General features: G+C 40.5%; 2 protein-coding genes across 2 annotated transcripts in view; one reads left to right on the forward strand and one right to left on the reverse strand.

The window, feature by feature from the left end:
* Positions 1-11,280, forward strand: part of LOC119898613 (voltage-dependent calcium channel gamma-2 subunit-like) — a 67,207-nt gene extending 55,927 nt beyond the window's left edge. The window contains exons 3-4 of the mRNA XM_038712763.1: positions 7,432-7,572; positions 9,091-11,280. Coding sequence (XP_038568691.1) covers positions 7,432-7,572; positions 9,091-9,623 — 674 coding nt within the window. The 3' untranslated portion in view covers positions 9,624-11,280. The remainder of the gene's footprint in view (positions 1-7,431; positions 7,573-9,090) is intronic.
* Positions 11,281-18,550: 7,270 nt separating this feature from the next.
* On the reverse strand, positions 18,551-27,697 carry ift27 (intraflagellar transport 27 homolog (Chlamydomonas)). Its single transcript, XM_038712768.1, has 7 exons — positions 27,544-27,697; positions 26,546-26,625; positions 20,148-20,207; positions 19,762-19,821; positions 19,407-19,524; positions 19,001-19,110; positions 18,551-18,876 (listed from the first exon to the last, which is right to left on the reverse strand). Exons 1-7 carry the CDS (start codon positions 27,659-27,661, stop codon positions 18,772-18,774), a joined length of 651 nt encoding a protein of 216 aa, XP_038568696.1. The 5' UTR covers positions 27,662-27,697; the 3' UTR covers positions 18,551-18,771.
* Positions 27,698-27,826: the final 129 nt, after the last annotated feature.

The raw sequence follows: 27,826 nt of genomic DNA on the forward strand, positions 1-27,826 counted from the left end.
CCACACACCTTCATGCCTACATCCATCGGCACGTATCAGACTCATCTCCCTCATCCCTCACCCGTCTTCCCCTCAACCCTTCATCCATCACACCTCGAAGCCTACCCCTCATCCCTCGACCCTCTGCCCCATCCCTGCATCCCTCAGCCCACCCTCCGGGCACTCGATCCGTTCTCTCCATACAATCCCATCTCAAGCTCCATCATAAGCAATAAACCATTTTAAATCTAGATCTTCGCAGGCCTGGTCCTTGTTAGTGAAGTGTATTTTGGGGTTTAATTTAAATTAGGTGAAGTGCACAATACTTGGTCATCACTGAGGGCACGTATAAGCCATTGTGTGCATGGTTGCATGGTGTGTGTGTGTGTGTAACAGAATAAATTTAGGATAGAAAAGTGGCTGTGTGTATGCAGGGATAGATGAAAAGGGTGTGAAGTATATAACACACAGTGTGAATGTGTGTTTGTGTTGGTGTGCTTGAAGTGTGTGTGTGTGTGTGTGTGTGTGTGTGTGTGTGTGTGTGTTTGTGAGTAAGTGAGTGTGAGTCGTATCATGCATAGAGCCATTGAATGGGATTAGATATGGCTAACAGCTCAGCTCTGGCCCTAACTGGCTTGAACAAGGCACTGTCACACACACACACACACACACACACACACACACACACACACACACACACACACACAAACACACACAGATGTTTGTACTTCTATATTTGTGAGCACCCTCTTAAATAAATTATCCGTTAGTCCCTAACCCCAACCATCACATCTACTGCCTAACCTTAACTAGTGGTGGAAGAAATAGTCCGATATTTTATTTTAAAGCATCTTGTGGAGTTTTCAACAACTAAAGGAGCTGTGGAGCAATATGTTTTAGGTTCATGTCAACAACTGGAATATGTACGTGGAAAGGCATGTTGATGAGGCAGCACACGTTGTGGCAACAGTTTAAAGTTATTTCACTGATTGACAGCTGGTGGTAGAATCATAAGCCAGGAAAGCACCAAGAAAGGAGGAGGGAGCTGCTAGCACATGTAATGCAACAATGCAGGGTGTAAAATATTAAACAAATCAGCTTTGCAAATGTTTCATGAGGACGGAAGTGAATGCAACATGTTTGTTAGACGTCAAGGATGCACACACGAGAAAAACGTGTCAGTAAATACCAGAATTTAAAGATGTTCTATTACAAGTAAATGCACTGCTATCAAACATTTTGTTCAGTAAGACTGTAGTAAACGTTTTTATCAGCAAAATGTTTATAACAAAAGTAAAAGTACTCCATAAAATAATGCCTCAATTATTGAATTATTATTACTGTTGATTGAATGTAGTACAGTGGCTGGGCAAGGTAGAGAGTAGTTAACAATGTATAGTATTTTATAAACTGTTTAAATGTTTTGTAGGTTTTTGTGTAAATGTATTAAGTTAGAAAAAATAGTTTCAGGTTTAAAGTCCAGTGACTTTAAACCTGAAACTATTAAGCCAAAATGTCCTCACTTATAAGGTTTAAAACTTGGTCCTTACAAAGATAGACATATATGAACGCACACAAAAAAGTGTCCCGATTCGTTCTGAACACGCTGAAGTGGTTGCTAAAATTAGACCGCTGGATCCTTTTACATAAAGCTAACACTCCGAATCGGGATGCTAAGAGACACGTGACGTCACCCACTGATGATGTCACCCGGCTCACTGATGTCACTGCAGCTATTTTTGGGAGCCGAGTTGTGACATGGAGGCATATCACGATTTACATGAGTAATACGGCATGATAATGACTGGCAGACTGCGCAAGCACCCTTGTGTGCGTGTCCAACATTCATACAAAAATACACACACACCCGGTGGTGTGTGTCCAGGCTTGTGTTTTTCTTCTTCCCTCTAAATAAGATCTGTTCATTTTCTAAAAAGGATTCTACTGGTGAACAAGTGTGTCAGCTTTACATGGACACACACACGCATATACTGTTAGTTTTTCCCCTGTAGCTGTTTTGCCAAGTTCCCACTACCACATGTTTTGTGCTGCTGGGCTCACCCAAGTGGGCGAAATGTGTGTGTGTGTGTGTGTGTGTGTGTGTGTGAGAGAGTTAGATGAGTGTGTGATTGTGAGAGAAAGAGAGAGTGAGCAGATAGTTCCTGCGTGGGAAGTATACACTGTATGGGAAACACCCCACTTTGGAGCGTGAGAGTGAGCGAGTGAGGGGGTGGGAGGCTGATCGATGAGTGTGTTCACTTTGTAGCTTGTTGAGTTGATGTGTGTGTGTGTTTGTGTGATTGGGGGGGGGGATTGCTGCACTGTACTGTAGTTTATGTGTATACATTAAAGTGTGCGTTTGTGTGTATACGTGTGTGTGAACCCAGGGAGCTCCCATGGTGGTGTCCACCCCCGCCTCTATAATTCAGCCACAATTACAAGGCTCTCCTCTGCCGCAGCTAATGAAACCATAAGTCAGCCGGAGACACACACGCACACAACCATATAAACACACACCACTGCAGCAGAACCAACCAAGCAGTGAGAAAAATGAAGGGATGGTGAAACAGTGTTACAGAGAGAATGAAAAAGAAAAGAGGTTTTAGAGAAGGAGGATGGAAACAGTTTTGGTTTGTGTGTGTGTGTCTGCTCTGCCTTCTGTCTGTGTATTGTATCAGAACCATAGTGCACAGTACATAATGACTCACATGGTACAAATATGACTGGATGTCACACACGGTGTGCTTGATTTGCAAAATTGAGATTCAACTGGAAAAAATTCTGAAAAGTACACAGAAATAAACTGGCCTAGGATCAGCTTCTTAACAATGTGTGTGATCAAAGTTACACATCCAATGATCATTTATATTTATGATTAACTGTAGACCTATGTTATTGGAATATCAGCAACAAAATCATTATCATGAAGATTCTCTTGATAATTGTTTCAGCATGTACAGGAATTACATAAAGCCTTGATGACTCTTCTCATTCAAAATGGCAGCAGTAAAATAATAATCCTCCACCACTTCATGGTCCGACAGGGAAACATTGCATCAATATTACAAATCACTTACTTGCAGATAATTAGCAGACATGTGACCTGTCCAGGGTGAACCCCGTCTCTTTCTGAATATGAGCTGGGGAAACTTGATTCCCCTGCAACCCTGTGCAGAATAAATGGGAAAATATAATGCATGGATTGATGGATGCAGATAATCAACTGTTGATCCCTTAGCTAGTAAAGCTTTCTTATTACTTTCAAATTCAAGACTGCCCTCTAACACAACTGAGCAATGATATCTTTAATTGCATTTTTTAAAACTAAGTGTGATGGCTTTGGATACATGGGGAAACATGTTTTTGATACAGAACTATAACTTTGCTTGGTTTAATTACAGATTTCATGATACTGTAGGCTATACAATGAGCAAAGTTTCAGAACAGTCAATGACAAAAAAAGCCAATAGCCAAGGAACGGATATTTTGCTGCAAGAATGTCTTGGACAGCAGATGTGACTGTGAAATGTTTGACTTGCTAACGTTGTGTTGTATGTTGAGGCAGGATGGCCTGTAGTTTACAGAGATAATCCCACAACCAGGAAGTCAGAGGTTCAATCCCCACTGCAGCTTTAAGCATCCTCGACAAAGCTACTAAAGAAATACTCTAAACTTCTCCTCTCACTACTGCTGCTGAAGCTTGTTCACTTTCAACTCACCTCTCCCCGTCTCTCAGTCTTTGTGCTGTGATGTGCCTGGTGGCAGGGTGTGCCTGGAGGCCAGCGAATTTGGTTAAAAATTCTTCCTTTTAAATTCCCTGCCTTCTGCTTAAAGCGCTTGTGCAGAGAGGAGAGAGAGAAAGAGAGAGAGACAGAGAGAGATAAAGAGATTGCTCGAGGCAAAGCAGCTTCACAGAGAAGTGAAGGCCTGCAGTCTTCTCACTTCTCCTCGTCTCGTATTCTTTGTCCTCTTCTGCTTTCATTACTTTTTTCTTTCCTACTCCTTTCCTTTCTTTTCCACTTATATCCCCGTATTTTGTCAATTTTAGCTCATCATTTTGTAAAAGTTAATCATGTTACTGGGGTCCATCCTCTAAGATAAGTGAATATCAAATACAGCACTCGAGATTAGAAGTTAAAACCTTTGTGACCTTAATGGAGTTAAGCCATGGTTCCTTTATCAGCATACAAAAAACTACAGTTACCATGGAAATTTCACAGTGTGTGAAGTCATCGTAGCTTGGCTTCTTCCATATCATGTTGTTAGCTGTGATTTTGACCAGATGAGAATAGTTGAGATTCGGGACAGGTGAGTTGAGGGTTGACGTGGCCTACAGTACTTTCAGTAAAAAACACTTAACACTAAATTATTAAGTCATTATTTTTGTTTATGAAGTCAACTGTCTGTCATTAGGGAAAAAACACAATTTCAGAGTCTGTTCAATTCAGTTAATTCCACAAGTTGCTGGGAAATTTTTTTTTGTCTTACTTTTGTCTCTTTTCAAAAACACAAAGTGTTCAAAACTATGAACTTTTGAATGGCCTAAATGCCACTGCCATCGTAAACTGCATATGTTGTGTGCTGGAAGGGGCAACAACGGTAACTAAGGCGGTTCAGGCTTAGGAAATGGTCATTGAAATTTTAATAACAAAATACAACCCTGTTGCCATATTTTATTTCCTAGAATATGCCGTGTGTGTGACTCAAAACTCAGAATCTCAGCCAGCAGTATGTTCACCTCTGGTTTAGTACAGGTGAGTGTGTATTTGTGCATGTGTGTGTGCGTGTCTGAGACAGGAGACATTTCCGCTTACTCTGGAAAAAAAGATGTGTGTCCGTGTGTGCATACAGCATGTGGCTGGTATAAGGGGCTTTCCACCTTGAAGACAATTTGCCCTGACAGCACATGTCAATGAAGAAGAGGAGATGGGGTAAAAACAAATACGATGGACGAGGAGGAGGAGGAGGAGGGGAAGCTTGGTGCAGTGCCAACTCTGAGGTCACCTTAATATTTTATCTGCTTCAGTGAATGAAAACATCACCGTACACACATAGAGAAGAGAGATACAATGGAAAAAAGAAAAAAAAATGACAGTAAAAACATTAGTGGAATGAAAAAAGAGATGGAGAGTTATCACTGTCATTAGAAACAAGGTGAAGGATTTCTGTTGGGGAGGCGGCATTATGGATGGTGATGCAAACTGAAATAAACTGGTCTGGAAGGCATCTCTGTTGTAGGAGTTCTCTTGACAGCCTGGAGGAGGTGGCTGGGAGGATGAGGTCCAAAATCAGGACCATACTGGAGAAACCATCTCATCCCCTTCATGAGGAGATGGATGGCCTAGGAAGCACCTTCAGTAACGGTGTCATCCGCCAAGGTGTTCAAAGGAAGGATTCAAGTGTTCCCTTTGAACCAATAGCTATTTTACTATACTATAATGCCTGCGGTAATGCAGTCTAGATGTGGGTGAAGAAAACGATTCTAAGATGCATCGTGATGCGGACGTGGAAGATTCTGACTCGATTAAGAAAAGAAATAGATTATTTAAATGTTAATTGATAACGTAACGTTGACGGAACACAAAAGGTGGAAGTGCAGTGTGGGAAAAGTGAAGGCTGTGAGCGCTAGCTAACATCTCCCCTGTACAGCACGTATTTTGGCTGTTATGTAACATTAGCTAAATTAGTAATAAGTAATATTAATTACTTTAACTGTATGTCATTACTAACTTACCTACTTGTCTGAACGTTGAGAACATCAGGCACAAACTTAGACTAAACTGGTGTACAGCTCTGTCCTGTATACATACTGTACATCCTTATATTTCTGTTCTTAGAGGAGTCTGACAACTGGTTGTTAAAGAAATGATTAGGGATGCAAAGTAGTTCTTTTAAGCTAATTAGGAGATGTTTGGATTTAATGCGTAAATTAAATGCTTAGTAATTATTCAGAGATTTGTTTAAAAAAAAATTATTCATCAAGATGCATCAATAATCGTTTTTATAATCACATCGCACCCCTCTGAATCGTAATCAAATCGAATCGTGGGGTGCCAAGAGATTACCACCCCTACTGCAGTTGCAGCCAACTCTGTGGTCTCTGAGGCCACAGCATGATGGTCACCCTTCATGGACTGTACTGTACCGTACCAACTATACTTTTATGCTATACAGATGCATGCCAATGCACATAAATCTCACATATGTCTATTCTTATAGTATTTGTTTTGTATTCTGTATGTATTCATTATTTATTATTAGCATTTTCTATTCCCTACTTATCTCTGCTGTTGTGAGACTGAAATTTCTTCTCAGGGATAAAAAGAGCTACCTACATACCTAATGGCTGAAACTACAAAAATAATATTAAAGCTGTAATGAAATGGCATCATCCTTTAACCTTGTGCTTAAGATTGTATAACTATTAAATTACAAACTACCTAATGCTGCATTTGTGAGAGCTGCTTGAACTGCCATCAACTGAATGTGATGAACACAAGTATATTATTTACTTGAGTAATAAAGTTGAAGATTAACTTATCTGACAAACCCCATATAGCAGAGCATGGAAAGTGTCTCCAAACACGGTAAATTTAAGGTTTAGTTTAACATAATGATATTACAGAAAACGTTAGCTTTAATACTTATCTTGCCTTACTTACACATGTGTGTTCTTGCAAAGAATTAGACAGGAAAAAGAAGAATATGATCTTGTCAATAAAAGAAGCAGAATTATCCATGAAACTGTATCGGCATGAGAAATTGATCACCTCTGAAACCAGATCGAGCTCCGTGACCACGGCAACACCATGACAACCCTGAGGCCAATCAGCAAATCAGCCACGCAGAGGGCAAACAGACAGACAGCTGATGGACAGACTGATAGGAGAGAGAAAGAGGAAAGAGACAGAGTTAGAGAGATGGAGTGATAGAGTGATAAAGCAATGAAGAAGGGCGTGATAGGAGACAGATACACTGCACAAAAGGAGGAGAGATCTTTGATACAGATGGTAAAGGTAAAGAGATTTTTCCAAATGTGGAAAAAGTTTTTTGCAAGTACATGTATTCTATAGATTAAGTAGTCATGGTGAAGTAAATTATAATACAGAATATATTTAGCCCTGTAAGAGATCTTTAAGGGATCATATCGCTGATATGTGTCTTTGCAATTTGATTCTCATGCCATGCTGGTAGCAACTGAAATCACTGGCTTCCTGAAAGGGTAAATATAAAGAAAGTTGCTTTGGAAAATGTAAGTAGTTTTGCTATTGATGCTGCAGTTATTTATTACTAACAACTTAAAGTTTACAATTTAAAGGCTCCATTCGTGTCATCTATGATTTGATCATTCAGCTGTCATACTATTTGTAATAATAATAATATATTTAACGTATCCAGTGGTGACAATTATGACAATGAGGATTATTTTGGCCTTGATGTGTGTGTGCCCAGGTGCTGTACGAGCCTCCAGTATCTTCCCTATCCTGAGTGTGATCCTGCTCTTCATGGGGGGGCTGTGCATCGCCGCCAGCGAGTTCTACAAGTCACGCCACAACATCATCCTCAGCGCCGGCATTCTCTTCGTCTCCGCAGGTACAAAGGGAAGGAGAGGAAGGAGGCATCACCTTATGAATATGAAAAGCATTATGAGAGTGGTGAGAGTGGACCAAAACAGCAAAGTTGCAGGCCACAAAAAAAAAACAACTATGAGCTGAAAGGCTCTAAAATGATGGGCAGAGCTGAGGGGAACTTTCACTTTCACATCATACATAGTCATTTGACCCATTGTTAATATAAACATATTAATTAGAGCAGCTTTAATTAGAATACAGCAATGGATAAAGCTGCATTTAAGGCTGACTGGAGACAATGCTTCACCCCTTCATCCCGTATGAGTGACGCGTCTGACTATGAAAAAACAAATCTGGACATTGTTATTCACCAGTCACCTATATAAAAGAAAATGAAGGGAAACACTGACGAAAATGAGGCAGAGCTGAGGGGACAAATGAATAAAGAGGTGAGGAAGACACAGGTGACAGCACAGTATCAGAACATTTTGAAGATCACAAACGCCCCTTTACGAAGGCAGGCGAAGCCACGGTGGGACTCGCTGACCACCAGGTGATGTGTTGCGTAGCGGTGGCCATGTGTGTAGCATACAATTGCCTCGGGATGAAGCTAGGGAGAGGTAGCGCAGGTTGCCATTTTGCCAGAGATTTTGTGTTTTTGTGTGTGCATGCATGTGTGTGTTTGTACTCTGGTTCTAGGCCATGGCCTACTGTGCTGCGCTAGATAACTAGTTCCCCTTCAAGTCAGAAGTGAGAGACGCAGTTCCCTCTGTTTCTCTCTCACTCTCTTTCTCGCTGTGTCTGTCTCTCTCGCCCTGTTGCTAGGCTAAGAGGAGGCCACTGGGATTACACTCTAAAAATAAGGTGTCCCTGATACTCTTCTGCTCTGATCCATCTCAATCAGGCCCTCACAGTCCTCACACCCCAGTCTGCTTTTCTGTCACTTTATACAGTATTGTTTTCACTGTTTATCTGCATATTTGTGCTTTTGTCTGTCTGCCCTGGCTGCCAAAGTGATGATGTATGACAAGAACAACATATGATCAAAATAGAGGGAGGGAGAAAAGGAAAGAGAAATGGAGAGAAAAGGTGAGACAGATGAGAGAGATTGGCTGTTAATTTGAACATTGTTGGTAGGAAAAGATGGGGACGGCGAACTACAGAGTTACAAACAAAGATATTCAAATATAAGTAATTAATGTATGGCTGAATCTGCCCCGGTTTGCATCTCAGAGTTCATGGTTAAAATACGTACCTGTTTAGCTAATTTTACATGAATTTGATTTGTTTTAATTCAGAGGGTGTCGACATGAGGTGTGAAGCAGCAGCTGTATCCTCACTTACCTCTTTTTGTAGCTAACTGTATTATGGTTTAATCTAAACAAGATAAGTAGCCTAGTGGTATTTTTTTAATATTTTTTATTTTTTGCTGACAATGATAATAACTGTGATGACTTTGGTTTTTTAGTGTGTGGGCCTATTTGAGAAACAGTTTGGCTGTATTTTAAATTTGATCTCTCATCTTCTTTCCCTGTCTTAGGCCTGAGCAACATCATAGGAATCATTGTGTACATATCAGCCAATGCTGGGGACCCTTCCAAGAGTGACTCCAAGAAGAACAGCTACTCCTACGGCTGGTCCTTCTACTTTGGCGCCCTCTCCTTCATCATGGCCGAAATGGTGGGCGTGCTGGCCGTGCACATGTTCATCGACCGCCATCGGGAGCTGCGCGTGGGGGCGCGAGCTGCCGACTACCTCCAAGGTGCGGCCATCACGCGCATCCCCAGCTACCGCTACCGCTATCGACGCCGCTCACGCTCTTCGTCACGCTCTACAGATCCCTCACACTCCCGGGAGGCATCACCGGTGGGCCTGAAGGCCTTTGGGGCACTGCCCTCCACCGAGCTATCCATGTACACGCTACCCAAGGGCCAAACGGGCACCCCGACAGCCACCTATAACTCCACGGAGAGGGACCACAACTTCCTGCAGGTCCACAACTGCATCCAGAAGGACATGAAAGACTCAGGCGGCCACAGCAACACCGCCAACCGACGCACCACACCTGTATGAAACTGATAGAGGGTTCTCAGACACAAAAAAATCAGAGGGAATTTGGGGGGAAGGCAAAAGACAGATCATGGTGTAAGGAGATGGAAAGAGGCTTAAATGGATAGATGGAGTGAGGGGTAAGACAGAAGGGAACTTCTGAGCGCTCCACAGCACCTCAGATGATCACTGAGTTCCTGTTTAAAAAAAAAGGAAACTGAGAAAAAATGCATAAAAAAAGAAACATGCATGATTTTCCCATCTACCATTGTTTAACAAGTTTTGAACATGTTTGTAAAGATTTGAGGGGGAGGATGGGCAAAGAAGAGTCGGGAGGGGGGGGTGGGGGGCGGCCAGTGGTTGTCTGTCTCGGGGCTGTGGAGCCGTGGAGTGGTGGGCTGGGCCAGACTGCCCGTTAAAACGTGAACTTTATATTTTTTACTCTTCCTCAGTCTGATGAAAAGGGGGCTTAGTTGACCCCTCGGCCCTGCCTATGATCCCGCCCTCGCACTACCATCCCACAAGCCCCCCAACACACACCCTAACCTCCCTTAAACCCCACTCCTTTCTTTAGTTGCTGTATCTTCTTGATTTCATTCTTTATTCGCATTAATACTGTGAACCATTGCGGTGTGGGATTTAGCAGGGAACAATTCAGGCCGCAAAAAAAGAAAAAAAAAGAAAAAACACAAGTTAATATATGTATTGATTATATATGAATATATATGTTAATAAATCATGACTAGACTTCCCTGGCGCAAAAATATCAACAAGAAAAAAAAAAAGAAAACAAAGTAACCTACAAGTGAAACTAAATCAAGTCGTCATGGAAACTAAACCAAGACGGAGGATTCACCGTGACTGGCTCATTTGACGGGCAAAGGCTTCAGCCTACTTGATACACTGATATTGGTTAGTATTAGACACATCATCACATTCTTTTACAACAAAAAAAATCTTTTGGCCTTCCGCCGAAACCCTGGCAGCCATCGTTGTTCAGGGTCAACTAAAGTTGACCTTACTTTTTTTGCTCCATGAAGGGGCGGAGTGAAGAGCGAACTCTGGGTAATCGAGGATCTCTCAGCAAACTTGAAGAAGACTGTGGACAATGAAATGTCACTACTGCCAAAGACACAAAGTAGTGCGTGAGAGAACATGGCTACCAGCGAGGTGAAGCTAAGTGACTCCAAAAAATTAAGAATTTACATGCATGCTAATCAAAATCATCCGATCTGCTTTTAAGGAACCTATGTTTTGAACAACTGAACAATACCATGTAAGGGCAGTGGGATGACAAAGTAGAAATCAATGTTACAGTACTGTGTCTACTTCAATTTTTCTTTCTTTTCTTTTGAGTGGGTAATTTGGGGTGGAGCTTCATTACGCTTGAAACAAAAAGAACAAACCTTGGAGAACGTATCAAGGCTTTTTTTAACAGAAGAAAATCTTATCTTGCCTTTTCATTTACTTTTATTTTCTCAGTTCCTTTGAACTCTCACACAGCCTTAGACTTTTTCTTTGTCTCATTTTTCTCGTTTGGTTTTGCGTTGTGTTGTTGTAAATGAGAATTTTAAAAAAGCGTAATGTCTTTCAAGGTGCCAAAACTGAATGATTCTGAACTTGGATGCATCAAGTCCTGATGACGAATAAAAATTGAACCCCCCCGTAGGGAACAGAATGAGTCTTGTATCATGTTTGGTCTAAAAACACAACATTGCAGAGTCCAGTTAGACCAGAGTTTATTTTAAATGAGATGGTGAGAGATAGGTACTGTCTTTCATTTAACACTTTGACAGACTTAGACCTCTTGAAAGGTCTGATGGTAAAGACCCACTGAACAGGGTGCAACACAGCCACATGGAGCAAAGTTCACCTCTTCCCTTTCTATGGGACCCAAAAATATCACCTCTCAAACTTTGCCAGAAATTGCAGTGTTTGCCAGAAGTTTAGGTTTTTATGTGTGATCCATCCAGGTGTAGGTTGCTTATTTACACAGCGGTTGCTTCGCGAGCCTCGACATACCCATAGAGACAAGCTTAACCATCAGTGCAACCCACATTTGCTTTCTTTCTGAAGAGGAAAACGTGCACCGCTAACTTTCATTTTGCAGGCTAGATAGCAAGTCATCTGTAACAAACTGAACAGCTTAAAAACATACATTCAAAAGCCAAGATTGATCAGTTTAGATGCTAAATGGTGCTAAACTATTCTTCAATACTGCTGCTAACAAAACACTCTCCTTGGCTTGTAAGTTTGTTTACATTGTGTCTCAGCATTCCTGCTGGGTCAGCTGTCACTCAAACACATACACTGGGCCTCCCATTTAACTGCTCGGAGGGTAAAGGTGCATTTCTAATGCATCTCAGATTTCTTTTTTTGTGACTTCACTTTCACTTGATTGGACTTTACTGCATGCATCCACATTTCTGTGGAAGGGCAGCCATAACACAAGATCATCATACTCTACATACACACATCTCAATGACTAGGTACTGTAGTTGGTGTAGCACAACCTGCCTTGACTACACCATCTCATACTGCACAACATTTTCTCACAGAAAGCATTAGAATTGCTTGGTCTTCTAGGGTTAAAAAGTGGTAGAATATGCAACAGTACTTTGCAGCACAAGCAAGGCTTTCTGAGGGTGCAACCAATGTGTAACGCAACATGTTGGTGGGGTTTATTAATGTTAGTGTTTTTAATCCATGGGTAAAGTATACTGTATGAACACTTTGTCACCCACCTGTTCACTCTTGCATGTCCTTTTTCACTCCATCACTTTCTATGATTCACTGTCATTCACTCTCTCAACTTCACATCCATGTTCACCAACTCAAATCACATACTCAGCCTGACCTCTCTCCCAATTTCATTCACACTCTTGCTCGCTTCCTCATTCCCCTCTATCTCCGTTAGCTCTCCATTAGCTGGCTGACCCGCTGTTCCATCAGATGAACTTCTTCAACATCAGCCACATATACTTCTGCATGATACTCTGTCTCTGGGTTCTCTTTCTCTCTCGCTATCCCTCCTTCCCTCCCTCTCTCTTCTCCCCTGGTGTGATGATCAAAGTGGCTGGCATGTCCCTCTGCAGTACTGTTGTGATCACTGAAGAGAGGCGAGCGAGAGAGTGAAGAAGAGGGAGGAGAGAGAAAAGGGATTGGAGCAGTTGGACAGCCTCCTTCAAGCAGCGGCACACTGCCTCCCTCTGGTTTGGAGGTACATAGAGATTTTCTCATTGAAAAGTCAGTGCTCAAACTCATTGACCTCTCCCAAAGTGCATGGAATAAATCCTCCACGACAGATTCTATTAGCAACATGAATATACTGGAAGGTAAATTCAGTTGACTCTCATTTGCAGAACGAGACTGACTTTCCTTTTAAGATTAACACCTTAATGACTCCAAACTGATATACATTTGTGTGCGGCAACAATTCCTAAACTTACTGAATTATAATCAATAAAATGATACATTTTAAAAAGCCGCTAAACTGATTAATTAAATTTACATTTAAATGACGCATTATGGCCTGACCGCACAGATTATATAAAAGAAGTGGACATATAGCCACTGTGACATCACCCATTGGTTTGGCATTTTGGCCGTCGCCATCTTGGGTTTTTTAAACCAGAAGTGACCATTTTTGGACAAGAGGGTGGAGGTAGCTAGATTGGTTAGCAAGAGGCATCCGTAATTCATGTAACTGATATTAACTGGGAAGCCGTCCCCTCCTTCGGCCACTCAGCTGCCTTGACATTTTGTGATATGTAGCGATATAGATTACCAATGCGTTGACTAAAGCCAGCTAGACACCAAGGTCTTGCATGTAAATATGCACACTCACCATTAGCTGGATATTACAGGTGGTTTGCATGTGGTTATTAATTGACAGTGTTGCATGTGAATTGCTTAACTTTACGGTAAATCACCCTTTGTTTTCAGCTGAGATCTCAACTCAGGAAACAGGTGTTTTGAACCCAAACACAGACACGAACATGAAACAGGTAGAGTAGGTGACGTTTATTGCAGAACCAGGTGAAACTTTCAGTTGTATGTGAAGCAAGGTTGTCCAAACACAAAGGGTGAGTAAATCCAAGGTCCAACAGAAAGTTAACCCACAAACAGTCACAAGAAACAATGGAGAGAACCAACTGACACAAAAGCAACAATGAACTGGCACAGAATGAAGGGAGAAAACAGCAGACACACAGGTGAAACCACTAGACAATCAGAGAAACTAAAACAGGAAGTAAAGCTCACATAAACACACAAGGCGTGAAATCACAAAATAAAAAAACCCTATGATATGAGTGCCTTGCTAACAAAATATACAAAAGCAAGGAACACAGAGACAGTAAACTACGCCAGAACACTAGTGAAACCTCAAAACTACAAGTATGAAGTTTGAGTATGATTACAGTCCAGTAAAATGATGTATTACAGGAGAATGAGACATCATGTAACACTTCATTTCTTGATGTGGCTGTTGTTTCATGAACAAGTAACAATAATATTCACAATAACATGGTTTTACTGAATAATCAAGTAAACATAATTTCTTAATATATCGATGTTAAGAAACTGGATTTCTTGAATGGCAACTCTCTGCTATTTCACAGAGGATATCTTTTATAATAATAATTAATAATCTTGATTTGTAGAGCACTTTTCAAAAACAAGTTACAAAGTGTCTTTTGTCCTGTCCCAGGCACCACAGCTATACAACTCACTTGGATAGGGGAAGGGGGTGTTAAAATTACTTTACCTTACCTAGTGCTAATGTGGTATACACTGGGTTGGTCAATTTACACTATATGTTTTTATAATATATTAATTACGTTTGAGAAGCTAACATGAGTACCATAAACCAACAAGATTTTCAGCCTTTGCTGGCCTCTACTGTCCTTATTACGTGTGCCACAAGCAGAGGTCTCATAGCATAGATTACTTTATGGCAAAAAACAGAGAAAGCACAGATATCATAGTTATTTCAAAAACAATATCACAATATTTAAACATAGTTTTAATCTAATTTCCTTTAAAATGTGAATGCAACTTACATTTTTTGGGATGCTATTGGACTTTTTTTTTTTTTTATCAAAAAGCAGATCGGTAAACATTTTTGTTGTAGTGCAGGGGAGCTTGGAGGCATTGTGGCTGATTTTTGTCATGCTGCAGTTCAGACAGGAGGGTAGCAGATCTGGGAGAACAGCTGCTGTGTCCTCCCTCACCTGCAATTAGCAAGCTTTTTAGGTCACGGACAGTTAGGGGCTATGGAACACGCCATGCTTGGACACACACACACACACACACGCACACACACGCACCAACCCACACACCCACAGTGAGACAGAGAGAAGGAGACCAAGGTTAAGGTCAATTCAATCAAATTACCACATTAATATGAGTTAGCATAATTTACAGTTACGGTATAATGGTATAATTTGGTTGTATCGCTATGGGGAACGGCTGCTTGCAAAGGAACTTGGGAAAACGCAGAAAGCCATTATTTAGAAACTAGAAATGTTAAGGATCAGAAAAGGAAAAAAAATAAGAGAGAAAATCAGCAGACAGACAAAGAGCTGATCTGCAGGAAAAGAGTGTGAGAAACAGAAAAGGAGTGGGTTTGGGTGTAAGATGTGAGCTGGAACTATTTGCCCTGTGCTCAGGCTGTGTCATGAATACAAAACTCTGTGTTTGTTTGGGTGAGATGCACTGCAGTGAAATATAGCTGAAATAAAACCCTGATGTCCCAAAGCAGACTCAGACCTTGCACAGAAACGATGTGTAGAGATGCACAGGTACACCAGGGCCAATTGCAGTCATCCACAAATGCTATGTATACTTTTGATAATGTAAAAGAGCACAGCAAACATCATTTGTAAAAACCGAAAATACAGACGCCTGACATTTCTAGGAAATCCAACTGTAAATATATAAGGTTTTATCTGAGTAATTAGTGCTTTAGGTATTTACTCAATGTTTGCCATTTGTAGCACACGAGAAGACTTTCAAAGCAACAGCTCATGCTCTCCTTTCAGGCCAATATATCAACCTTATCATTTCTGATAATTGCCAGTGAATTTCTACACCCAATGCATAAATTATAATTTATGTTTCAAGGTTAAATTTTTTAAAATTTAAAACTTCTGTGCACTCTTTATGTATTGTTGAAACAGTTACTGGCTGCTCATCCTGAATGGTGGCCAACCAATTGCTAGATCCTCAGTTTGAATGCATGTAATGTTTAGCATGTATACAGCACTCCCGATAAAACCACTAGGGCCCTCAATGAAACGTTAGCTGACCTGTTTTTATGAGGCTGAAATATATGCATGACATATTCATGACATATGGTGACGATCAAATCATGACTAGGCAAGTTGCTTTATATCACCGCTGTATGGCTGCACAAATACTCATTCTTAACACAAAAAGAGAGCAGCAGCAAATATACTCCAAAATGACGGAACCTCTTAATACTGATTTATTTGCTTAAAAGCAGCAGCGAGACATACGTAAAAGTTTGGAGGAAGTCAGTGGACATAACATGATATTAGCAAACAGTGCACTCCTTAGTCCTATTTTTTTTCCATGTAGAGTTTGGTGGTGGTAGATATGAAATATTAATGTGGCTCCGCTTGCCAATGTTGGTTAAGTCCAGCTCTGCCGCTTTCTCACCAGTATCAGGTTTTCAGATATAAACCATAGTTCACTTTTAAAGTGATTATGTCCGAATTGATATTAAAAACGCACAATCATCAATTTGTCATTGCCTAATTAAATCACTTGAAAGAGCATGACAGCAATATAGTAGCTCTGTGCCCACTGGGGCAATGCATGATAAAATACAAGCACTTTTGGTTTGCTTCAAATAAAAGCACCCACCTAACGGCACATGCAAGCATTAATATGTGAGGCAAGAACAGTTTTAAAACATTCATTAGTGGTCTGCTGAGTACTGCAAAAAGACCTTGAATTAATTACTGTATATCATAAAATAATCTTTAGTTCTTTATGGTTACAATCACAAGTAACACAAACCAAAGTTGACCTCCATCACCTCCTGCAGACCTTTCAGCTTTGAATGGGAGTGGCAGTGACCACTTTGCCCTCTCTTGTGGCTAAAAGTTGAACAGCAGTTGTTCCTGCTGTGTTATAGCTCTGCGCCAAGGGAGCAAACCTGTTTTGAATACTAATTATTGAGAGTGAATGACTGCGGTCAGTAGGGACAGATGAGCACACTGGAAGTGTATAAAGCCACGAAAACAGGCTTGTGTCAACATTTCTATGATTGCTAACCGGCTGTTCCAATATCTGTGGAAATGAAGATGTCTCTCCCAAAGCAATAAGTAATAACCCACACTCTATGCTGAGATGTTATTAAATTATATTCCCAAGACATGCTCCATTTAAAATGAATAGAAGACAGACTTTAGGATACTGTTGAAGTGGTTCGAGTGATTTTCCAGGATGGTCAAGAACTTGTGTTACACCTTAACAGTATGTAATGTGTGTACAATAATGATTGAACTTGAAGTCAGCGCTCCAGGAAACTACTGCAGTTGACAATGCCATACATATTACATAGATTTATATGCACATTGGTGGGCACAAATAAAGGGAACAGGTTTATAATCTACATGCTGATACACAAAAAAAAACTAATGTGACAGACAGCATAAGCAGGGGGGAAAAAACAGATCTAGACACACCAGAAAACACATGCAGACACCCTCACGTACACATTACAGACATGAAAACAATGAGGACAGAAAGAAAGAGAAGGAGAAAGATCCTAATTGCTATAATTACGATCACCCACTCGAGGAGTAGGAAAACATTGTGCTGCAATAACAATTACAAGCTGTTAAATACAGATTCTGTAAAGAACGTGATTACAAATCAGTTTTTATTTTAGAGGGGGAAAGTTTCCCAATAAGATACTTCATTACTTAGCCACTTACTTTCATGTATGTAGTTTGTGAATTAAGACTGTTGTGGTTTTAAAAATGCCCCACACTTCTCCACAAGTGTCAAAAGACACAACGGTACAGCTGGTAGAGAGGACTGAAAGAAAAACTAATCGAAAATTCAGTGACTGCATTTCCTAAAGAGGACAGAGACTGACTGCAGTGTGTAATAATCATGAGACACTTTCAGTATAGAGCATAACAAGATAAAGACCATTATGTCTGGCTTGAACCAGTGCACCCTCATTTGAATGGTGGCAGCTGGTCTGAGAGGCAGTGAAAGAACAAGGACACAGCTTTGACCTGGTTTGAATGGGAGACTGCTAATTAGAACGGTGATTACTGGTTGTTAGAGCGGCACCGGGGACATGCCTGAAATGACGTGAGAGAGCTGCAGCTGGGGAGTTAACACAACAAGAGAGAGAGAATCAGAATCAGCTTTACTGGCCAAGTATGTGTATACATACAAACACATGCTGTTTTTGTTTTTTTGTTGCTCTCTTGCAGAAGCTAGACAGAGAGAGGGGAAGAGATAGAACTGGAAAGAGGAGAGACAGCAAGCAGGGGGGCCGAGATTAAAAAAAAAAAAGGCAACAAAACAACAACTCATAATGGCAGAGAGAAAAAAACTGAGACATGTCAGAAAAGGACAGAGCAAGTGAAAAAGAGATAGAGTGAGATAAGGAAGGAAGGCAAACAAGAAAAAAGATGAGGCCAGGAAGTGACAATGAGATTAGAGGTACGGCACAACAACATTAAAAGGGGGGTAGGAGGCAATAAATAAGGGCGAGCTCGAACCTTTTGTCTTGCTAAAATCAGGAACAGACATCTATGCAGAAGAGAGGTGATCTTTTCTCCACAGTGAGCTGGAGTCTTATTGTGGTTTTGGTAATGACCTGACCATCACTGTGAAAGGACCCTACTATCTGTGCATATGGAGGGAACGAGCAGATAAGAGACAACACAGCTAACCACTGATTATCGTAGAAACAACTTTATTCACGGTCCCATCAAAATATCGTTCCGAACACTATTCTCTGCTGGGCCTGCAGCGCATGGTAAAAAAGAACACAGGCCTGAATTGCCTCAAATGCTCACATGCATAATCCATAAAGCTTATTAAATTCTATGAACAGAATCTTGTGTCTATTCTACGTGTGAAAAGTCAAGGTGTGTGTGTGTAACTGGATAAGGGTCTAGCCTGGACTCAGGTTCTGGATTTCCTCGCGACGTTCTTGGTAGAGAGAGTGGAAGGCCCGGGCTAAACTCAGGAGCAGAGAATCACAGTTCTCCATCTCTTTCTGCAAGACAGAAACATGAACACGAGTGATGGGTGGTGTTGTTCTCTACTCATGCAGAAATACAGTACAACCCATTTGGTGCACTTTACCCACAAAGCCAAAGAAGAACACAATGTACACTTACAGCTGATGTCTCGTGGTACTCCAACCCATGGCTTTGGGCCCAATCCTGGGCCACAGATGCCTGGACCTCCCTTCTAGCAGACAAGTCTGACTTGTTGCCCACCAGGACACCTGAGACACCAAATGTTTAAACATCGCTATTGCATTCATTCTGCCGATATTGCTACCTTCCTTTTTTTGTTTAAATGTCAAATGCCTCAAAAGTCCAGTATTGATCACGTTCTAATCCATAGCTATTGCACAACTCCACAAGATATTAGGTAACACATTACAAAACAGACCTGATAATCCTTTACATAAGTCCCAGAATGAAAATTACAAAAGAATTCAGAACAACTCCACAACTGAACTATGTCTGTCAGTCTGCCAACGTTAAGACAAATTCTTTGAATTTTAGAGGTTGGTACCTGGAATGTGGAAACCCTGGCAGTGAGCATGAACTCTCTCAATCCAGTGGCTGCAATTGGCAAAAGACTGCTCACTGGTCAGGTCAAAAACCAGGCACAGCAATGACAGCTCACCCCACTAAGGAAGGGAAGGTGATGGGTGGTGATGAGGTGGGGAGGGTTGTTTAGGGAATGCGGACAGGGTGGCAGACAATGAGACAGCATCAGATCAGCTTAATACTTTCTACTCCTGTGACAAAATAAATAATATTCCAGTAGCTCCTCTGTGTTTGTACTTCATGTGACGAGGATACAGAGCCCTGGATGGTGGATTTCACTAGCTCAGTGCAAAAAAACTCAAGAGAAGCAATCTCACCATCTTTTCACAGGCTTCCACTAATGTTTGCTTCCCTGCAGAGTCTATGATGTATAGCTCCTGGAGGGGAAAGGCGAGAAGAGAATGGAAGGGAAGGGAAAAGGTGTTACATGGAGATTTAGTCAAATTACATGGTTTTAAACCACTTATTTCTTTTCGTAAGGGCATTAATGTTCTTCCTACAATGCTGCCCTATTGCCTCTGAATACAGATGAGAAACTAACAGTATTAATGTCAGGGAAAACTCCCTCCACACTGAGTGATGGATTCCAATTCTCACCACCCACCTTCTGTGATTTTGTGACTTTTATAAGATAAAAGAAGCCCAAAAAGATATAAACAGGGTGGTGGACACAGTATGAGAAAGAGACAATGGCTGGACTCACCACACTGTCATTGGTCTCTGGGATGTTCACACATTTCATTAGCAGCTCCGCTCCGGTTGTCTGCCAAACAAACACAACCGAGATGTTAATTAAAATTCTGTTTATGTAACGTAAACCTAAACAGCCTTTATGAAGCCAGCCGCTCATGTTTTGCTTTTGTTATGAACAACTTCTCTGTCAATGTGATTGCATAGAAACATCTGTAGTGTATTTTTGGCTACATTTTCTTAAGTGTAAATGCTTTTGTTTCTTCAATGTTCTTCAAAAGCTGCAGCTAAATCAGTATGTACTGTAGTTGTATGTGTCGCTGTCAACCAAGGTTTTTACAGCACCAACGTTCCTCCTACTGTGGGTTCTATAAAGAAGAGAAGAGACATTTAGCGGCCACGGAGCTGACGCTTTACGCAGTAGCACAACAAACTAGCTGGTTTGATTTATTGTCAATATCTAAACATAAGCATCACTAATTAGTAGCTTGGCGTGGATTGAACCTAACCCTCTTCTGTACCTCCACGAATCTTATAATGTCTCAATAAAGAAAAAGCCTTCAGGGAGAGACCTACCAGCTCGGTTAAACTCTAGTAAGAATGATAGACTGAATGGCCCCCATGGGGCCCAGCTGTTGCAACAATTAAAACATAGTGAGAGTCTTAATGGTTAATACAAATCTAGAGTGGAGGTTTACATTTATAATGGGTTGACAGTTACCACAAGCAGCTAGTTTGTCTGTGGTTTGAAAATTTGTCAAATATCAGCCCGATATCTGGCATTTTGAGATAAACGGCACGGCCAATGCGTGCTCTCACAAGGCCGATACACAAAAAATGTTTGAGGACACATCTGCAGGCAGCCTTGTCAGTGGAGCGATGTTAGTGCTCCCTCTTGTGTGTTTAAGGAAGGTGGTGAAACAGTTTCAATCCCTAAATGTCCTTAGTCACCATTGTCTTTTCTAAATGTTTCTCACATCCTAAATGACAGCTCATCTAATCTAAAAACCATTACTGGCTAGCGTTAATTATATATAGTTAAACTGTATGGAATCATGCAGTTGTCAACAATGTCACTTTTGACAAACTGTGCCCCACTCTCCCTTAACTAGTCAAGTTCTGAAATCTACAACATGCATGGAATAATGAAATTATACATGACTTTTCTTTGTTTTGATATTTGATATTGCTTTCTAAATCTAAACAGCGGCCATTGAAAAACTCAAATTAGTCAACCACTAATCTGGTCACAGATCTCTGTCAATACCTAGAAGTTTTTCTACCTTCTATAATTTTCAGTGGTAAAACAGTGCAGGCCAGTTGAGAAAGAGCAATGGTTTTTGTTTTGGTCAAAAGATTTGATGGGGAGAAAATGCATAGGTCAGACACACGAGCGGCTGACAATTTTTAGAAATGAGTACAGGGCATGTGGAGGAGGAGAACAGAAGGAGATAGAATGCAGGTAGTAAAGGGTGGAGATGATGCAGCTCTAGTCCTGCATCATCTCCACTTGCTGCATTGCTGCCCTCTTGCACTGTAGGGCATAAACAAGCTGTTGATGCAGCACTGACAGATGATTTTATTTTTTGTATGGCAAATATCTTATCAAACAGTTGCCTATTTACACATCCAGCAGACACTAAGCATTAACATTCGTTTGGAGTCCTGTTTGCGTCCTCCTGATGAATGTACGTATCAGTACTCACTCTCCTTATTTTTAGCTATTTTAGCTCCTGTGCACTCCATTTTTCAATGAAAAACAGCTGCTTGTTGCGGCCAAAAACAAAAACAGCAGTGAGAGTGAACCAAAACAGTAAAGTTACAGGCCACAAATTACTAACAGTGACGTTAAACTGTAAATGTCCATAGAGCTGAGTGGAACTGCAGAGTTGGGTGATAATTTTCTGTGGATTTGGGACTACAAGTGACCCGTTTCACATACAAGTAATCATGTGATTCATTGTTAATATATAAATATTGATTATAGCCGCTTTAACAAAAGAAACCAAAGTTCTCAAATATAAAATATTGTCCACACACAAGCAGCCCTACAACAGCTGTTTTACTTCAATAAAACTAAATTCGGCAACATTTGGAAATTTGTAGAAACTAAAACTAAAATGACCAGAGATACTGTTTTCCCTCTTTTTGTGTATGGTAGAGTTGTACAGTGGAGGTGCCAGATGTGTTTTTGAGTCAGCACAATGGCAGTTTCAAGAAAGAATAGTTGTTTAAGCTTTGGTGTCGAGGTTGCAGATGTAATACAGGAGGTAGATATAAAAGGAGATAGACTGCAGGCAGTAGAGGGTCAGGATATGATAAATATAGTCTGATCACAGATGCATGTTCTTCACAAGCTTCCAGATCTATTGAGGTCCTAAGTGGACTGGATGGTTGCAGGTTTCCCTTCGCCACTATGTATCAGCTGGTATGAGATCAGTGGTGACCTTGAAGAGGCAAATTGAGGTTTCTTCACATCAGCACCATACTCAAAAATTGAGCTGATCTCCTGAGCTCAAACTTAACTGAGCATGTCAAATGCACACACAGACACACACAAACACACACACACACCTCAGACAAACATTTACCTGCTTCATACACAGAAACAGTTCATAAGAAGGATCCAGTGGTACAAACACACACACACAGATGATGTGGCGGTCCCACTTGGAGCGGTCTAATGAGCTGGTGTGATGCATAGGAAGCCTCTCGCTGGAATGTCAATGAGGGCCTATTAGTAACAAATAAGCTTGGAATATTGCTAACGGGCCGTCTGACATTTTCAAAGGAGGACGTGAGCAGAATGGCCGACAGCCTCGGCTACCCTTCAAAATCAAAAGTTGAACAACATGAGGGATGACTTAGGTGTCTGCACAAGGAATAAGTCTTCACAGTGCTGGCTCCTTTTTCACATTAGTCACAATGGAAAGGACACGCTGTTCCCTGTTTCCATCTGCAGTGAAATCTTAAAGAGAAAATCCAACCTGATACATTTAACACTGCTTAAAACTACTATTGGTAGAACACTTCAGTCATGGGTGTTAGGTGATGTGGTCATAGTGGTGTAAATATACACAGAATACACAACATAAATACAATTTTGCTGTTCTTAGGGCCTAAGGGTAACAGTAGAGTAAAGTCAAAATAAAAGGGTTATCAATGAGGGAGCATTTAAGAGCTCAGTAAATTTAATCTTTTCTTAATCTGTCCAATTCCATTTTGATATTTTTATGTGGAATTTCTGGGCAAACTGTACAACATAGGGGATTGCCGGGGGTCATGAAAAAATACAAACTAGGGCTGAACAATTAAATGAAAAATTATCTAAATATGTGCAAAATCCGCAGGAGCAGCATTTTTTTTGATAAAGATGAAAAAATCACATCAACATAATTTATAAAAAAAAATGTGTTGTGAAAATGAAATGCAAAAATTACCATTCCCACAATAATTGTGACTCCTATCACAATCTCAATATCTGTTAAAATAATCACAACAAATTACATATTAATCTGCCTTAGTATGTCAGGGAGAAGTTTTCCCCTGGCAGTGGCACGAGATAAAAAGGTCATAAGAACGAAAAAAAGGGATTTGAAATTCATAGGACTACAGATTTCAGCACAAAATTTCAATGTGAATCTGACCAGTAGCTGACGAGCTTCCTGAATTTAGCAGATATTCACTTTCTTGCCTTTTCTCTTGCTACGATCATTACCATTATAGAAACTGATCTGAATAAAAAAAACTTAAATACATAGTAACTCCTGGCTCCAGCTTCAAAGTTTTGGTTGGTGGAGTTTGTTTTACATGAAGCACTTGCCACCAAGTGGGCAAGAAGTTAAAAATATTTCAGCTAATATCAAGCAAGCGGCTGGCTCCAAATAGGTGATTTAACAGTTGCATAGCAACAGCAGAGACCGTGACCAGCACTTTTCCATGAGCATTTGTTTCAGTGCATCCGGCTAATAAAGTGGTGCTTGGTGGGCACAGGGTGATCTACAGGTACGCATGCTAACCTGCATGTTTCTCCTCTTATTTTCATTGTGACATTTTCCTATTTGTTATGTTGTATGGATATTTATAGCTTGTATTCAATTTCATCCGTATGTTCTGTATGTATTTCATTTTTCGGCAAATGTTTATGTTATGCAGCAGTAAATATGTGTTAAGGCTTGTCTGGAGTTCAGCAAGCATACTAGGCCAGTGCAAATGTAAAATGCAGAACTATTGCAGCACCTTTCTACTTTACTCTACAAGTCCAACATGAACAGACACGTAAAGCATCACAAACAAGTGGATATAGGTCTCTGCAGTACAGAGAAACTCAACACTGTTGTGGTACAGTGTGTGTGTGTGTGTGTGTGTGTGTGTGTGTGTGTGTGTGTGTTTGCGCTTGTTAAGTACCTGTTCTGGTGGCTTTCCAGAATCCTGCTGTATTAATTATCGACGTTCCTGTCACCACAAAACCCCCAATACTGCTGACACAGCAAGAGCTGAACTAACACACACACACAATTTGCTCTTGTCCAGTAGTTTACCCACGAAACTGTTCTGTACCCTAACCAGCTGCAGGGCTTAATAGTGAACTCCCAAATGAATGTGTGCAAGCTGCACTAGCGCATTTATTATTGTGTAGCGCATGGATTTAGTCAGTAGCCCTTCAAACATTGACAGAAGAAATCAGTGAGCGGCCTTGACCCCACATATCACAGAGTCAGGTTAATGACACAGTTCCATCCCTCATGCAGATTAGCATAAATAATGCAGATTAGCCCTTTCTGCATCAGCATTAATTGGTACATTGTGCTGCTTTGCACTTCAGAAATTCCTGTAGTAGATTTAAGAGACCTCTGCAGGTCCTTGAAAAGCTTGCAAGGAGTTCCGCTAAAGAAACTACGTATGTAAAATGATCAACATTATCAATGACCATTACATGTCTTTTAAGATTTGCAACTGATACATAATTACATCTTGGGAAAAGTAAATATTATTATTGCATCCAAAATGAACTAATATTAAAGCTAGGGTAGGCAATTTTGGAGAAACTAGCAAGAGACAACTAGAATTTGAAAGTATCCAACTGAAAAAAATCCCACCTTCTCCCTTTATTCCTACATCCAAATCCACGCATTTTCATTCGCAATGAGTAAATGAGCAGCGTGCACGCAGGTAGACAGGAAGACCAGTCAAGCATTTCATTCTGTCTGAGTGAAATGATTGGCTGCTTCTTACAGTATTGCAACAGCCATCTATACTAGATTTTTTTTTCCTTTCTTGTGTCAAAGCATTTAAATTATTGATTGTTGTCAGGATCATGTAAAAAGAACTTCAACAATATAACAATAAAGATTTTTGAAATAAATTGCCTACAAAAGCTTTAAGAAAAGAAAAGATCCGGAGCGCTCTTTGGTGGGGAACACAAAAGTTATAAAAGGAAGAAAGGTCCTCAGGCACTCTTCTGGCAAAAAGTTAAATAGGCTATTTCATTCTAATTTCTAAAAAGATAGACAAGACAATGCTCGTACATGAGCTGAGTAACAACCCATGTGTTGCAGCACAAACAGCCCTTTGTTTTGCTGGATTTTGTTAGCTCTATTTAGAGGTGTTTTCAGTGTTTTTAGAATTTCACCATGAAATAGCTTAATAGCTAGCATAATATAGGTGTTTGTTTTGCCAGAAGACTGCCTTGGACCTTTCTACCTTTTTGAACTAATATTAATTTGGATATGTAAAGAATTGCCTAATTCTAAAATGATTGATTGATTAAATTTGAAATATTAGAATTTAATTATTTAATTTAAAAGATTAATTAACCCTTCTCCACAAGTACTAAATGATTACCTGCACTGTCTATATGAAATATCGAGCCTGCTACGATCTCTACAGGTATCATTACTCTGGGGTTCTCCTGTAAAGTTACTCTGAAGGACGACTAGTTAAAAGTGTGGCAGCAGCAGATTTAGCCAATTAACTCAGTGATTAGCTGCTTTAGTATCAGCCAGGACTGAACAACAGAATACATTTTAAATTTTGCAGCACTTCACAGAACATGGATCTTACTAACATACTGCTGTCTTTTCTAGCAGTGAGCCAGAATTAAATCTCATGAGTTGCTCCTTCAAACCCAATTCAAAATCCCAGTTACCCTACCTGAATGTAAAAATATAAGCCGCTGGCTAGTCCCTGACTCAGAGCACATCCCAACTCCTAAATCCCTCAACCAGTTGTTTTACAACCCAATTCCTTTGTTATTATTGTGTGATGTGAATATAATACAGTGTATCCTTATTTTACAAGAAGTTTAACAGTGGTACCTGAGGTGATCCAAACACACAGCAGTATATTTGGAATTGCATGCCCTTGCTGTGGGACATGTGATAGTAATGTGACAGTATTACATGCTCTCACCATGCTGTAGTTTTTCTGGAAGAGAGTACCATCACTGTGGAACATATGGGAAAGGGCACTTTTCCCCACCGCAGCATCTCCTACACACACAGAGTAGAGAGGCTGACTTCACAATTTCTCAACTCCTGAGTGTACAGATGAATGTTAAATGTGTGTTTACTAAATGCTTTGGAAATTAAATTAATCATTAACCTTCCTTTGGTATTGTCAAATTATCCAATGGAGTATTCATACAGTCAGATTTACCAGCTTTTGTTGGTGTATATTTGTGATTTGGTATCAAATATCTACTACAGGTGTTGTGCCGAGTTCTGCATGCCTGCTGAGAATTGCACGCACCTCCAAGTACTGTTTAAAAACAATATAATAGTTTTGTAGGGTTCATCAATGGTGATAAATGATTTGAAGTAGATATTTTATGAACGTTTAGAGTCATCAATATTTTATTACTCTTAGTAGAAGTAGAATTCCTTGAGATTTAGCAGAAATATGTGGTGATTGCATTTCAGCATTTCAACAATCAACATGCAAGGTGTCTGAAAAGGAACTTAAGAGGGGACTGCACAATTCGGCAGAACAGATGTTGTAGGCTAAATGCCAGGATTTGCATCCACCTCTTTTCTCAGCATATATGAGTGTTAACTCCCGCGACGTGCATGCAATTCTCCGTGGGCATGCACAAATCGCACAACACCGGAAGTGATTTTTTATGATGAAAATGAGCGTCATAATATTTGAGATCTTAAGTTATAAGTGGTAACGTTAGTCTAACTAAGAAAGGGGAAACGGTTTTAACGTAATTTTGCTTTGCACGTTGAATCTGATTAACCCTTGTGATAGGAAATTACAGAGGAAAGAGGACCATTAATTTATCTCTGGTGTTTTAACGCTTACAAGTGAACTGACTACGGCGGGTTTTGTAGCAGATTGGTTAGCTTTAGCCATTGAACCGTTTAGCTTTACTAGCAGAAGGATGAAGTACATTTTTAAAACCTTACCGACAAGCAGACATCTCGCCCTTAACTTCACCATTACAGTGGATAACTTCCAGACACTGTACGTTACATAAATTATGGTAAATACGTCTCTACCTTCTTTCTTTAGCTGTTTATGCATGTAAACATGTCTTCCTAGTCCCTCAGCAACATGAACACAACGCGTCTCTTAGCAACCAGTCACAGAGGTGTTTTATTGGTCCAACCAGTGAACACGTACAGCGAGTGGCTGCGCTGTCATTGGCTAGTTGTGAGGACGTAACAAGCGGGTGGATTGGGGGTTATT

This window comes from Micropterus salmoides, unplaced genomic scaffold (genome assembly GCF_014851395.1).
Source record: "Micropterus salmoides isolate LMB-PRFRI ecotype aquatic unplaced genomic scaffold, ASM1485139v1 Ms_hic_scaffold_12, whole genome shotgun sequence".
Taxonomy (NCBI): Eukaryota; Metazoa; Chordata; class Actinopteri; order Centrarchiformes; family Centrarchidae; genus Micropterus; species Micropterus salmoides.